At 38.9% G+C, this 14,386-nt stretch overlaps 1 protein-coding gene across 1 annotated transcript in view; it reads right to left on the reverse strand.

Annotated features, from left to right (window-relative positions):
• The window catches only part of scfd2 (sec1 family domain containing 2), a 371,555-nt gene that overhangs the window by 26,062 nt on the left and 331,107 nt on the right, over positions 1-14,386 (reverse strand). Inside the window, exon 8 of the mRNA XM_061978092.1 lies at positions 4,112-4,246. Coding sequence (XP_061834076.1) covers positions 4,112-4,246 — 135 coding nt within the window. The remainder of the gene's footprint in view (positions 1-4,111; positions 4,247-14,386) is intronic.

The raw sequence follows: 14,386 nt of genomic DNA on the forward strand, positions 1-14,386 counted from the left end.
TTTCAAAAAAGCTGTCACAAGTGGCAAAAAAGACTGAGAAAGTTGAGGAATGCTCATCAAACACTTTTTTGGAACATCCCACAGGTGAACAGGTTAATTGGGAACAGGTGGGTGCCATGACTGGGTATAAAAGCAGCTACCATGAAATGCTCAGTCATTCACAAACAAGGATGGGGCGAGCTTCACCACTTTGTGAAAAAAATGTGTGAGCAAATTGTCGAACAGTTTAAGAACAACAATTCTCAACCAGCTATTGCAAGGAATTTAGGGATTTCACCATCTACGGTCCATAGTATCATCAAAAGGTTCAGAGAATCTGGAGAAATCACTGCACGTAAGCGGGGATATTACAGACCTTCGATCCCTCAAGCGGTACTGCATCAAAAAGCGACATCAGTGTGTAAAGGATATCACCACATGGGCTCTGGAACAGTTCAGAAAACCACTGTCAGTAACTACAGTTGGTCGCTACAACTGTAAGTGCAAGTTAAAACTCTACAATGCCAAGCAAAAGCCATTTATCAACAACACCCAGAAACGCCGCCCGCTTTGCTGGGCCCGAGCTCATCTAAGATGGACTGATACAAAGTGGAAAAGTGTTCTGTGGTCGAACGAGTCCACATTTCAAATTACATTATATATATATGTTTACTCATTTTTGGCATATGACTGCAAACGACATCTGTGGCGCCCCCTGCGGTTTGTGGTCAAAATGCATTTGACCACGCCGTGCTGGCATACATGTGGTAAAAATATGTTCAAGGTTTATCATCATTAGACACAAGTTTGATGATTTACGGACAATTAGGTGCTAAGTCCTGTCTGTTCCCCTGCAAAAACATGTTTTTCAACCAATCATGCTCAAGTTTTAAACCATGCAATTGTCAGTCCCGCATACTTGTCAACCCTCCCGAATTTTCCGGGAGACTCCCGAAGTACAGCGCCTCACATGAAAACCTCCCGGGACAAATATTCTCCCGAAAATCTACCGATTTTCAGCCGGAGCTGGAGGCCACGCCCCCTCCAGCTCCATGCGGACCTGAGTGAGGACAGCCTTTTTTCAGACGGGAGGACAACAGGGTGACAAGAACTAAATCATCCAGACTAGAGATAAATTGTATTATTATCTTTATCTTACCTAAAAATAAATATATTTATTAATTAAAAAAATATAAATATATATATATTTTTACTATATTTAGCTAAAAACATCAAAATTAATTGTATTTTTATTTGTATTTTTTCTGACTCCTTATTTCATCCAGCCATAGAATTATACCGGTACATTAAAATAAACATATTTGAAATAATTAATTTTAAATTATCATAATAATGCATTTAAAATGACCATATTTAATTATTCCAATAATTGCTTGTTTATCAACAACTTTAGCATTTTATTCATTACATTTTGAAGCTCTCAGAAGCCAAGTTATGTTATATTCATGTTATATTTATGCAAGTTTGAAGTATCAATTATCCATACTTGCCAACCTTGAGACCTCCGATTTCGGGAGGTGGGGGGTGAGGGCGTGATCGGGGTGGGGTGGGGCGTGGTTGGGGGCGTGGTTAAGAGGGGAGGAGTATATTGACAGCTAGAATTCACCAAGTCAAGTATTTCATACATATATATATATATATATATATTTATATATATATATATATATATATATATATATATATATATATATATATATATATATATAGAGAGAGAGAGAGAGAGAGAGAGAGAGAGAGATATCTACATCCTGAAAATATGCAAACAAACTGTGTTTAGATAATTGATACTTCAAACTTGCATAAATAAATATTAAGGAATGTAACATAACTTGGCTTCTGAGAGTTTCAAAATGTAATGAATAAAATGCTAAAGTTGTTGATAAACAAGCAATTATTTTAATAATTAAATATGGTCATTTTAAATGAATTATTATGATAATTTAAAATCAATTATTTCAAATATGTTTATTTTAATGTATAATTCTATGGCTGGATGTAATAAGGAGTCACGAAAAAATACAAATAAAAATGCAATTAATTTTGATGTTTTTAGCAAAATATAGTAAAAATGTATTTAGTTTTTTTTATTTTTTATTAATAAATATATTTATTATTAGGTAAGATAAACATAATAATACAATTTATCTCTAGTCTGGATGATTTAGTTCTTGTCACCCTGTTGTCCTCCCGTCATGAAAAAAGGCTGTCCTCACTCAGGTCCGCATGGAGCTGGAGGGGGCGTGGCCTCCAGCTCCGGCTGAAAATCGGGAGATTTTCGGGAGAATATTTGTCCCGGGAGGTTTTCGGGAGAGGCGCTGAATTTCGGGAGTCTCCCGGAAAATTCGGGAGGGTTGGCAAGTATGCAATTATCTAAACACAGTTTTGTTTGCATATTTTCAGGATATATATATATATATATATATATATATATATATATATATATATATATATATATATGAAATACTTGATTTGGTGAATTCTAGCTGTCAATATACTCCTCCCCTCTTAACCACGCCCCACACCACGCCACGCCACACCCCCCCACCTCCCGAAATCGGAGGTCTCAAGGTTGGCAAGTATGCAGTCCCGTAAGGGAGTGTGCACCAAATTTGGTAGTGATTCCACTTCACTCCGGACCTGTGCAATATTCCGAATGTAGAATTTCAAATCAATAAATATAAAGAATTGTAATTTCAATTTAACTGTTTAATTGTTGAATTGGAATTAAAGATTGTGGAATTTAAATAATTGCCAATCAGATACATTCTTCATCGCCAAGTTACAAAGATAATTTGCCACATTTTTACAAAGGTTCCGGTTTAAATAATACAAATACTAAATACAGTAGAACCTCGGTTTATCAAGTTGATTGGTTCTGGAACAGGGTTCTTAAATAGAAAATGTTGTATATTGGCGCACATTTCACAATAACAATGTAAACGTAGACACAAGTCCATATTTAGAAAAGGTTTGTACACATTGAACACAATGTAACACGCTATACACGACTGAAAATCAAACAACCATAACAAGAGAATGATTGATCAACTTTCTATTTAAACGCAAAACTGAAACAACAACAGTTAGCTGAACTGACCTACTTATTTGCAGCCCATCTGCCAACATGCACACACACTGTCACTAGCCCTGTGGTGCACTCACAGTTTGAAATCACAAATTTAAATAACTTTAAAAGCCAAGTGGCTACAATGATTCGGAATAAGAAATAAAATCTTGTCGGTTACTATTCTTGACATGCAGCTAAAGGGAGCGGGAGGTGGAGGAGGCAATGTCGACAACGCTGTGAATATTCCTGAAGGGTTCAAACCACACATCACTTGTCCATTGCTTTCTTTACTTAGGTGTATAAAATCAAGCACTTAGGCATGGAGACTGTTTCTACAAACACTTAAAAAGCACACAAAGTAGCATGTCGCTTAATAGCTAACGCCAGCACTGCTCTGCTGACTGAATGAGCACCGGAGACCAATCAGCCCAGCAATACATGTGCTGCCGGGCACAAAGTGGTTGCGCTTTGACGACGTTCGTACACCAAAACATTTTAATTCGGGCTGTGGTTCGTAAATGACAATGAGAGGTTTGTAAATCCAGGTTAAACCGGACTTAATCAAAATATAACATGTGTATGTGTAAATTAGGTTCATTGTAATAATATTTCTATAAAACATTTTAAAGAAAAATAACAAGAATAAGAAATTTAAAGCATTATTCTGGAATACGCTAAACAATTCTACTTTTTTCCATTCGCATTATGTAAGTTACCCATGTCTTGGGCACTATTACACCCCCATACCATCACAGACGCTGACTTTTGAACTTTGCGCCTATAAAAATCCGGATGGTTCTTGTCGTCTTTGTTCCAGAGGACACAACGTCCACAGTTTCCAAAAACAATTTGAAATGTGAACTAGTTTCTGGGTGTTGTTGATAAATCTACTTCCTGTTTGACATTTTCAATTTAATTCAGAATTTTGGACAAGCCTGTTCAACGTTTTTTTTTTATAAGTTGCCATCCCATCCCGCCTTTCTTACACCTCTTATTCCACTAAAGAGGATTGAACATTTCCGCCTTGACTTATGTACGGCTCACCTTCATGAACATGCTGAATCCGGTCTTCAGGAGGTCCGTGAGGCCCCCGGACATGTGCTCGATATCGGGACACTCATGTCTGTCCGGGTGGAAAACCTCCTCCAGGATCTGTCGCAGGAATGGCCGATAGGTCGCCTGTCAAACAGAGGACGAAACACAAAAGCTAAGAGTGAAAATTTGTGGCTGCAGCAGCATTTATGGATCTTAACAAAGCCAACACACTGCCAAAACCTCCAAAAAACCTGACAACCTTTGACTCCCTTGCAACTCCGAACATTTTTTGCGTTTGTTCGATGATCAGTAGAAGTTTGCTACAACTAGCTTCTGTAAACATACCAAAGGTGGGTGGAGTAGCCAGAAATTGTACTCAAGTAAGAGTACTGTTACTTTAGAGATTTATTACTCAAGTAAAAGTAAGGAGTAGTCACCCAAATATTTACTTGAGTAAAAGTAAAAAGTATGTTGTGAAAAAACTACTCAAGTACTGAGTAACTGATGAGTAACCTGTTTAATGATGACGGCAACAAAAAATGCACAAAAACATAAAAATAGCAATGAGCAAATTCAAAGACAGGAATATCTCCTAAGCAACTAAAACAATAATATATATTAAATAATAATACATTAACATAAAAAAAATTAAGGCAAATTGAGCCACAATAACTTAACAGCACCATAGGCTCAGTAGGCAGAGATTACAAAGAAAAATAACAAGTTAGCCATTAAGCAAACCATAAACTGATAGGTGTGGGCTGCACGGTGCACCTGGGAACACACTGTGCACTTCTGATTGGTGTTTCTATGCATACTTGAGTGTGTGTGCGACTGTGCGTGTGAGTGTGTGTGTCTCTGTATGTCTATGAGGCTGCAGTGCGTTAATAAATGTCCCCACACGATGTACATTTGACAGTGATTCATAGCAGGGAAGCTAACATCAGCCTATGGTGACAGCCAAAATATTGTAGCGTTGGATGGGTTTGACAAATGTCTTTGCTTGAAGAAGTCAAGAATTGCTGACGCAATGTGCGATCATTTGTACTTTTAATGATCACGTCAATTTCAAAACACACACACACACACAAGTGAAAGCAAAGCATACTTAGTCAACAGCCACACATATCACACTGAGGGTGGCCCTACAAAACAACATCAACAGTCACAAACATGCACCACACTGTGAATCCACACCAAACAAGAACGACAAACACACCTCCGGAGTACATCCGCACCGCAACACAACATAAACACAACAGAACCAATACCCACAATCCTTTGCAACACTAACTCTTCGGGGACGCTACAATATCTACTAACGTTACTTACCGCAATGTGCTTCCTCAAATTTGACCTTGAGTTCATGTAAGCTTAAGCTTGTTAATCATGTGACCGCCTGGCTCTGTTTGATTGGTGAAACGGAGTCAAACGTCACCAGTGACTGTATTTGATTGGTGAAACGCAGCCATGCGATAGATCCTTACTTTGAAGGTCTGTCCGACAAACCAAAACAAACAAAGCGTGCATTAACAGATCGATAAAAATCAATAGCGAGTAGCGAGCTGAATGTAGATAAATGTAGCGGAGTAAAAGTAGCGTTTCTTCTCTATATATATATACTCAAGTAAAAGTATGTTGCATTAAAACTACTCTTAGAAGTACAATTTATCCCAAAAGTTACTCAAGTAGATGTAACGGAGTAAATGTAGCGCGTTACTACCCACCTCTGAAACATACAAACTAGTTTACATACAGTTAGCAGAATTACTTGCTAGAAAACAGTAATCTTGTATTCACATAAGGAACACCTGGAGCTTAGATACAGTTAGCTTGTTAGCATAGAACAATTGAGCCCCAAAATTGTTAGACTTTGTTAGCACTTAGCATACAGACTAGAGCAGGGGTCGGCAACCCAAAATGTTGAAAGAGCCATATTGGACCAAAAATACAAAAATAAATCTGTCTGGAGCCGCAAAAAAATTAAAAGCCATATTACATACGTACATATAGTGTGTCATGAGATATAAATTGAATTAAGAGGACTTAAAGGAAACTAAATGACCTCAAATATACCTAAAAATGAGGCATAATGATGCAATATGTACATATAGCTAGCCTAAATAGCATGTTAGCATCGATTAGCTTGCAGTCATGCAGTGACCAAATATGCCCGATTAGCACTCCACACAAGTCAATAACATCAACAAAACTCACCTTTGTGCATTCACGCACAACATTAAAAGTTTGGTGGACAAAATGAGACAGAAAAAGAAGTGGCATAAAGAAAGTCGGAGAAAGTTATATATGTAAACAAACTACGGTGAGTTCAAGGACCGCCAAAAGTAGTAGGACAAAACGGCGCTTGCCAAATACTTGAATCAGTGAAGCATGTTTAATATAAACAGTGCTTTATAACAATTAGGGAGTTTTGTGTCATGTTTGTCCTCCTACAGAAACCATATTAAAACCAAAAATATTTTTTCTCCCCTCATCTTTTTCCATTTTTCATACATTTTTGAAAAAGCTCCAGAGAGCCACTAGGGCGGCGCTAAAGAGCCGCATGCGGCTCTAGAGCCCCGGGTTGCCGACCCCCGGACTAGAGACAGCCATTTAAGAAAAGATCTGCTCAGAAAAAAAATGACGTGGTTTGCCAGTTTGTTAGCCACAATGTTTGACCATAGAATAATAACTGAGACAGTGCATTAAAACCTAGACATATTTTTGACAAAAAACCCCCCAAAAAACCTGAATCCTAAAAAAACTAATGATCATCTGATAGCATCTATTGCTTGGCGTCAGATAGATTGTTTTAGCATACACTAGCTGAAAATTGGGCATAGGTAGCTTCTGTTAGCATCTACAAGTTGGCAACAGAGATTCTCTGTTAGCATGAAGAATAGCCGAAGCTTGGATAGAGTTAGCTTCAGTTAGCACCAATTACTTGGATACTAACAGCCTCTGTTAGCATATAGCTAGAGTTTACAGTTATACAATGTATAATAGTTTGTCCGAGTCCATGGTTCTCGCCCGGAAAAGGGTGGAGTGCCATCTCCGGGTTGACTCCGAGTTCAAGTACCTCGGAGTCTTGTTCACGAGTGGGGTAAGAGTGGATCGTGAGATCGACAGGCGGATCGGTGCGGCGTCTTCAGAAATACGGATGCTGTATCGATCCGTTGTGGTGAAGAAGGAGCTGAGCCGGAAGGCAAAGCTCTCAATTTACCGGTCAATCTACGTTCCCATCCTCACCTATGGTCATGAGCTTTGGGTTATGACCGAAAGGACAAGATCACGGGTACAAGCGGCCGAAATGAGTTTCCTCCGCCGGGTGGCGGGGCTCTCTCTTAGAGATAGGGTGAGAAGCTCTGTCATCCGGGAGGAGCTCAAAGTAGTTGTACAGTTAGCACAACAATGAACTCGAAGCTGCAATAAGTATGCTAGGTTATCTTGTGCTAATACACTATATTGCCAAAAGTATTTGGCCAACCATCCAAATTATGAGAATTAGGTGTCCTAATCACTTGGCCCGGCCACAGGTGTATAAAATCAAGCACTAAGGCAGCGTTTCTCAAAGTGTGGGGCGCGCCCCACTGGTGGGGAATAGAGACATGACAGGTGGGGCGCGAGGAACGGGAGGAAATTTCACTTTAAATTTTTTTTAAAATTATTATATTTTTAGATTATTTTTTTTACTATGCTTTCATTTTCTATACACACTGTAAATCACTTTGTGATTCTGTCTGTGAAATCCGCTATATAAATAAATGGAAATTACCGGTACTTATTTTTACTGTAGGCTTTATATTTCTCGGTAGGAGCGAAAGTTTGACAGACATAGCAACAGTAACTAATGGGGGCGGGGCTAAGCGGACAAACTTTCGAGCGGATGGGTAGCAGGCTAATGTGTGGACCACAATTACACAAATATATACATTTGTGACTCACACCTCAAAGGTCGTCGAGCCAGAGCCAGCGCCTGCAGAGAAACAAAAATCTGCCGGGCACGCACTGTGTCATTCACCGGGAAGCACTCGCGTCAAGGCAGCTCAGCCCCGAACTCAATGAGGTTTTAACAGATGTTGTGAGCGCGGTAAATTTGATCAAAACACGACCACTGAAAGCGCGACTGTTCTCTGCACTGTGTGAGGAAATGGGAGCTGATCATACAGCCGTGCTGTTTCACAGTGAAGCAAGGTGGCTCTCCTGGGGGAAAGTGCTGTCACTTGCCCTGTCTTGCCAAATGCATAGCTCCTCCTTTTTTTTTTGCAAAGATTGCAAAGTGGCACTTTTATTGTATTTATTATTGAACTTGATGCAAGTTATTTGATTTATTATTGAACTTGATGCAAGTTATAACACTTTTTTTGATTTATTATTGAACTTGATGCAAGTTATAACACTTTTTTTGATTTATTATTGAACTTGATGCAAGTTATAACACTTTTTTTGATTTATTATTGAACTTGATGCAAGTTATTGGATTTATTATTGAACTTGATGCAAGTTATAACACTTTTTTTGATTTATTATTGAACGTGATGCAAGTTATAACACTTTTTTTATTATTGAACTTGATGCAAGTTATAACACTTTTTTTGATTTATTATTGAACTTGATGCAAGTTATAACACTTTTATTTGATTTATTATTGAACTTGATGCAAGTTATAACACTTTTTTGATTTATTACTGAACGTGATGCAAGTTATAACACTTTTTTGGATTTATTATTGAACTTGATGCAAGTTATAACAGTTTTTTTTTTTTATTATTGAACGTGATGCAAGTTATAACACTTTTTTTGATTTATTATTGAACTTGATGCAAGTTATAACACTTTTGTTTTATTTATTATTGAACTTGATGGAAGTTATTTTATTTATTATTGAACTTGATGCAAATTATACCACAGCTGCACAGTTATTTTATTTATTATTGAACTTAATGTTATTTTATGTTATTGAGTTCGAATGTATACAACTTGATGTTCAATAAATTTGAAAATGTTAAAGCTTGGCATTAGCGCTCTGTTGGGGCGATGGGGGCAGGTGGGGCTTGAAAACTCCCCCTTGTCCAAAGTGGGGGATGACAAAAAAAGTTTGAGAACCACTGCACTAAGGCATGGAGACTGTTTCAACAAACATTTGTGAAAGAATGGGCCGCTCAGTGATTTCCAGCGTGGAACTGTCATAGGATGCCACCTGTGCAACAAATCCATTCCTGAAATGTCCTCGCTCCTAAATATTCCAAAGTCAACTGTCGGCTTTAGTATGAGAAAATGGACAAACTTGGGAACAACAGCAAGCGCATAGTGCAAAGAGGTCGCCGCCTTTTTGCACAGTCAGTTGCTACAGAGCTCCAAACTTCATGTGACCTTCCAAATAGCCCACGTACAGTACGCAGAGAATGGGTTTCCATGGCCGGGCAGCTGCATCTAAGCCATACATCACCAAATCCAATGCAAAGCGTGGGATGCAGTGTTGTAAAGCACGTCGCCACTGGACTCTAGAGCAGTGGAGACTTCTCTGGAGTGATGAATCACGCTTTTCCATCTGGCAATCTAATGGACGAGTCTGGGTTTGGAGGTTGCCAGGAGTACGGTACACTTCGGACATGCATTGTGCCGAGTGTGAAATTTGGTGGAGGAGGAATTATGGTGTGGGGTTGTTTTTCAGGAGTAGGGCTTGGCCCCTTAGTTGCAGTGAAAGAATCTTTGAATGCTCCAGGATACCAAAACATTTTGGACAATTCCATGCTCCCAACCTTGTGGGAACAGTTTGGAGCGGGCCCCTTCCTCTTCCAACATGACTGTGCACCAGTGCACAAAGCAAGGTTTGACTGGCCTGCACAGAGTCTTGACCTGAACCCGATAGAACACTTTTGGGATGAATTAGAACGGAGACCGAGAGCCAGGCCTTCTCGACCAACATGCGCTTTTGGAAGAATGGTGGAAAATTCCTATAAACACACTCTGCAACCTTGTGGACAGCCTTCCCAGAAGAGTTGAAGCTGTAATAGCTGCACCGACATCATATTGAACCCTATGGGTTAGGAATGGGATGGCACTTCAAGTTCATATGTGAGTCAAGGCAGGTGGCCAAAGACTTTTGGCAATATAGTGTATAAGGGCTAGCTGTAGGGTAGACATACTGTAATAGCGTGTGTTATCATAACAATCTTTAGCTTAGAAATAGCTTGTGTCGGCACAACAAGCTCGAGCTTGGGAAGTTTAGCATAAAAGCCAGAAGAGTTGTGGACGGATACATTTTGTTAACCTCAGTTTTAGCTATCTGGAGGCAAGATACTATTTTGTTGGATTACTGCATACTGTAAATATAAACGTTTTCTCCTCAACATGGAGTGTATACATGATTCTTTGTACAAACTAACATGATCAACAACATGACCGTGCTAAATTGGTCAGCTACAAAAAAAAAACATCTGACACGACACACAAGCATCTAACAAACCCAAATGAGTGACATGCTCACACTTGCCATATGTCGTTCCCTGCAAAAAAACAAAACAAACACCCACAGAGTCCTAAAATAGTCATATGATAATGCTACTGGTTAATATTCCCCCGCACACGTGTCCGTATCGGCTTTCCCTGTTGGGGTTTTCTTGGCGTGGATGTACGACGTTCGGCAAAATGAATGCCACAAAAAAATTGCTGTTATATTAATATGCAGCAGGACGGGAAAAACACGGAGTAGAGCACGTTAAAAGAATGGAATGTTCTGGGAGAAAACAGAACATGGTTAGCATAAAGACAAAGCTGACTCATATTAGCATAATGCTCAACGAGATTGAGTTCGAGTCTAAAAATGTAGACACTAATTCAACCTGGCTACAGTTAGCGTCTGATAGCATGCAGACTAACTAAACTTGGCTTTTAAAAACGCCAATAAACCGGTTTAAGGGTATACCATGTACTTGGCTACATACAGTAAACTAGTAGATGCCTAGATAAAGTTAGCTTCTGTTAGCCTAATGGTTGACTGAAGTTCCGATACAGTTAGCTTTTTTAGTTTCTGTTAACATACATAGTGAGCTAACTTGCTAAAAGGCGGCTACAGTTATTTTCTCTTAGCACAACAATCCACCATACTACTTTTTCGGAGTATAAGTCGCTCCGGAGTATAAGTCGCACCTGCTGAAAATGCATAATAAAGAAGGAAAAAAACATATATAAGTCGCATTTTTTGGGGAAATGTATTTGATAAAACCCAACACCAAGAATAGACATTTGAAAGGCAATTTAAAATAAATAAAGAATAGTGAACAACAGACTGAATAAGTGTACGTTATATGAGGCATAAATAACCAACTGAGAACGTGCCTGGTATGTTAACGTAACATATTATGGTAAGAGTCATTCAAATAACTATAACATATAGAACATGCTATACGTTTACCAAACAATCTATCACGCTGATATACGCCTAGACCAGGGGTCGGCAACCCAAAATGTTGAAAGAGCCATATTGGACCAAAAATACAAAAACAAATCTGTCTGGAGCCGCAACACATTAAAAGCCATATTACATACAGATAGTGTGTCATGAGACATACATTGAATTGAGATGACTTAAAGGAAACTAAATGACCTCAAATATACCTACAAATGAGGCATAATGATGCAATATGTACATATAGCTAGCCTAAATAGCATGTTAGCATCGATTAGCTTGCAGTCTTGCAGTGACCAAATATGTCTGATTAGCACTCCACACAAGTCAATAACATCAACAAAACTCACCTTTGTGCATTCATGCACAACGTTAAAAGTTTGGTGGACAAAATGAGACAGAAAAAGAAGTGGCATAAAACACGTCCTCGAAAGTCGGAGAAAGTTATACATGTAAACAAACCACGGTGAGTTCAAGGACCGCCAAAATTAGTTGGACAAAACGGCGCTCGCCAAATACTTGAGTCAGTGAAGCAGGTTTAATATAAACAATGTGCTTTATAACAATTAGGGAGGTTTGTGTCATGTTTGTCCTCCTACAGAAACCATATTAAAACAAAAAACATATTTTTTTCCCCTCATCTTTTTCCATTTTTCATACGTTTTTGAAAAAGCTCCAGAGAGCCACTCGGGCAGCGCTAAAGAGCCGCATGCGGCTCTAGAGCCGCGGGTTGCTGACCCCTGGCCTAGTCTATTACGTGAATGAGATAAATAATATTATCTGATATTTTACGATAACGTGTTAATAATTTCACACATAACTCGCTCCAGAGTATAAATCGCCAAAGTATGAAAAAAATTGCGATTTATAATCCGAAAAATACGGTACTTGTGCTAACATCAAGACTAGCTGGGTTTAAGATACAGTTAGCGTAAAAATTGATAGCTTCTGTTAGCACGGCTGAAGCAAAAGTATCTACTGATAATGTCAAATAATAGACAACTGCACTTTAAAGGTGAAAATAAGTTTTATCCATCCATATTGTTCATTATTTAAAATTTAAAGATGCACTTTAAATCTTAGTTTACGTTGGTGGTTACATTGTCGTAACTAAATAAGCTTGCTTTTCACGTTAGTACCGTATTTTCCGGATCATAGGGCGCAGCGGATTATAAGGCGCACTGCCGATGAATGGTCTATTTTCGATCTTTTTTTATTTATTTTAAATGCGCACCGGGTTATAGGGCGCATTAAAGGAGTCACATTATTATTATTTTTTTTCTAAATGTAAAACACTTCCTTGTGGTCTACATAACATGTAATGGTGGTTCTTTGATTCAAAATGTTGCATAGATTATGTTTTACAGATCATCTTCAAGCCGCTTTCTGACAGTCGCTTCAGGATGCGCCGTTTTGTGGGCGGTCTTATTTACGTGGCTCACCTCCGACAGCGTCTTCTCCCCGTCATCTTTGTTGTAGCGGTGTAGCGTGCAAGGACGAGAGTGGAAGAAGTGTCAAAAGATGGAGCTAACTGTTTTAATGACATTCAGACTTTACTTTAATCAATAACGGAGCAGCATCTCCTCATCCGGAAACAACAATAAGGCCGGAAATGTGTCCCGTGAAAAACCGTTCGACCGGAACTCTCTAATAACTAAAGTTCCTTGGGTGAATAATGTAAACTCACTACACCGGTATGTTTTAGCGCTTTCATGGCGAGTTTACTGACAGATATAAGTAAGAACTTTACACTACTTTATATTAGAAATGGCAACAGCGGAGAATGAATGTCCCATAAGAAGAAGATAGAGAAAAAGAAGAAACTTATCGACTATGGGGTCGGCACAGACTACGAAGGCGGATGTGCGCAATTTTTCAGGATTTATGCAGATCCCAAATACAGATCAGCAGGTGTCAGAAGGTAAGAAAAGTTGCTTTTGCATAATATTGCGAAACAAAATGCCAGATAATATGTCTTACCTTATACACACACCATAATAATACTCGTATGTTTAATGCGCCGACAATCCATCAAGCGGTGCAGCTTCATAGCTTACCAAAGTCGTACTAAAACATTTTGATAGATTTTTGAGCGCCGTGTGTAATGTTCTATATTTTCAATGGAACATATAAAATGTTGGTGTTGTTTACTTGAGTCATATTGCCATCATAGTGCAGTCTACACGTATCTCTTATGTTTGACTGCCATATACTAGTCACACTTATCATTTCACCATGTACCAAATAAAATTGCTTCAAGGTCGGTAAGCAAAACCAGAATTATTCCCTACATTAGGCGGACCGGGTTATAAGGCGCACTGTTGAGTTTTGAGGAAAAAGAAAAGGATTTTAAGTGCGCCTTATAGTCCGGAAAATACGGTAATAGAAGCGCTCCACTTTTCAAAAATGATTTTCGTTGCCCAAATACTTAATCTGCACAATGCAGGGCTGCCAAGTTTCAGAAAATGACAAAAGTGAGACTTGTGAAATGATGACTTTCATTCAAAACTATGTTTTCTTGTGGAACAAATGCTGAAGCTCCTACTTTTTTCTTTTCTTCCAGTTTTATATGCATCTGTATATATCCATCCATCCATTTTTTTACCGCTTGTCCCTTTCGGGGTCGCGGGGGATGCTGGAGTCTATCTCAGCTGCATTCGGGCGGAAGGCGGCGTACACCCTGGACAAGTCGCCATCTCATCGCAGTTTCAACACAGACAACATTTACAGCAGGGGCGTCACTAGCTTTTAAGGACAGGGGGGGGCTTAGCCCCCAGGAGATGCACAAGTACAAAACTTCACAAACGGCTAACAAAGACTTAGAAATTATTCATTGTTATTATTATTATTTAAAAAAAAATGCACGGGACGAA

Source organism: Nerophis lumbriciformis, linkage group LG18, assembly GCF_033978685.3.
Source record: "Nerophis lumbriciformis linkage group LG18, RoL_Nlum_v2.1, whole genome shotgun sequence".
Taxonomy (NCBI): Eukaryota; Metazoa; Chordata; class Actinopteri; order Syngnathiformes; family Syngnathidae; genus Nerophis; species Nerophis lumbriciformis.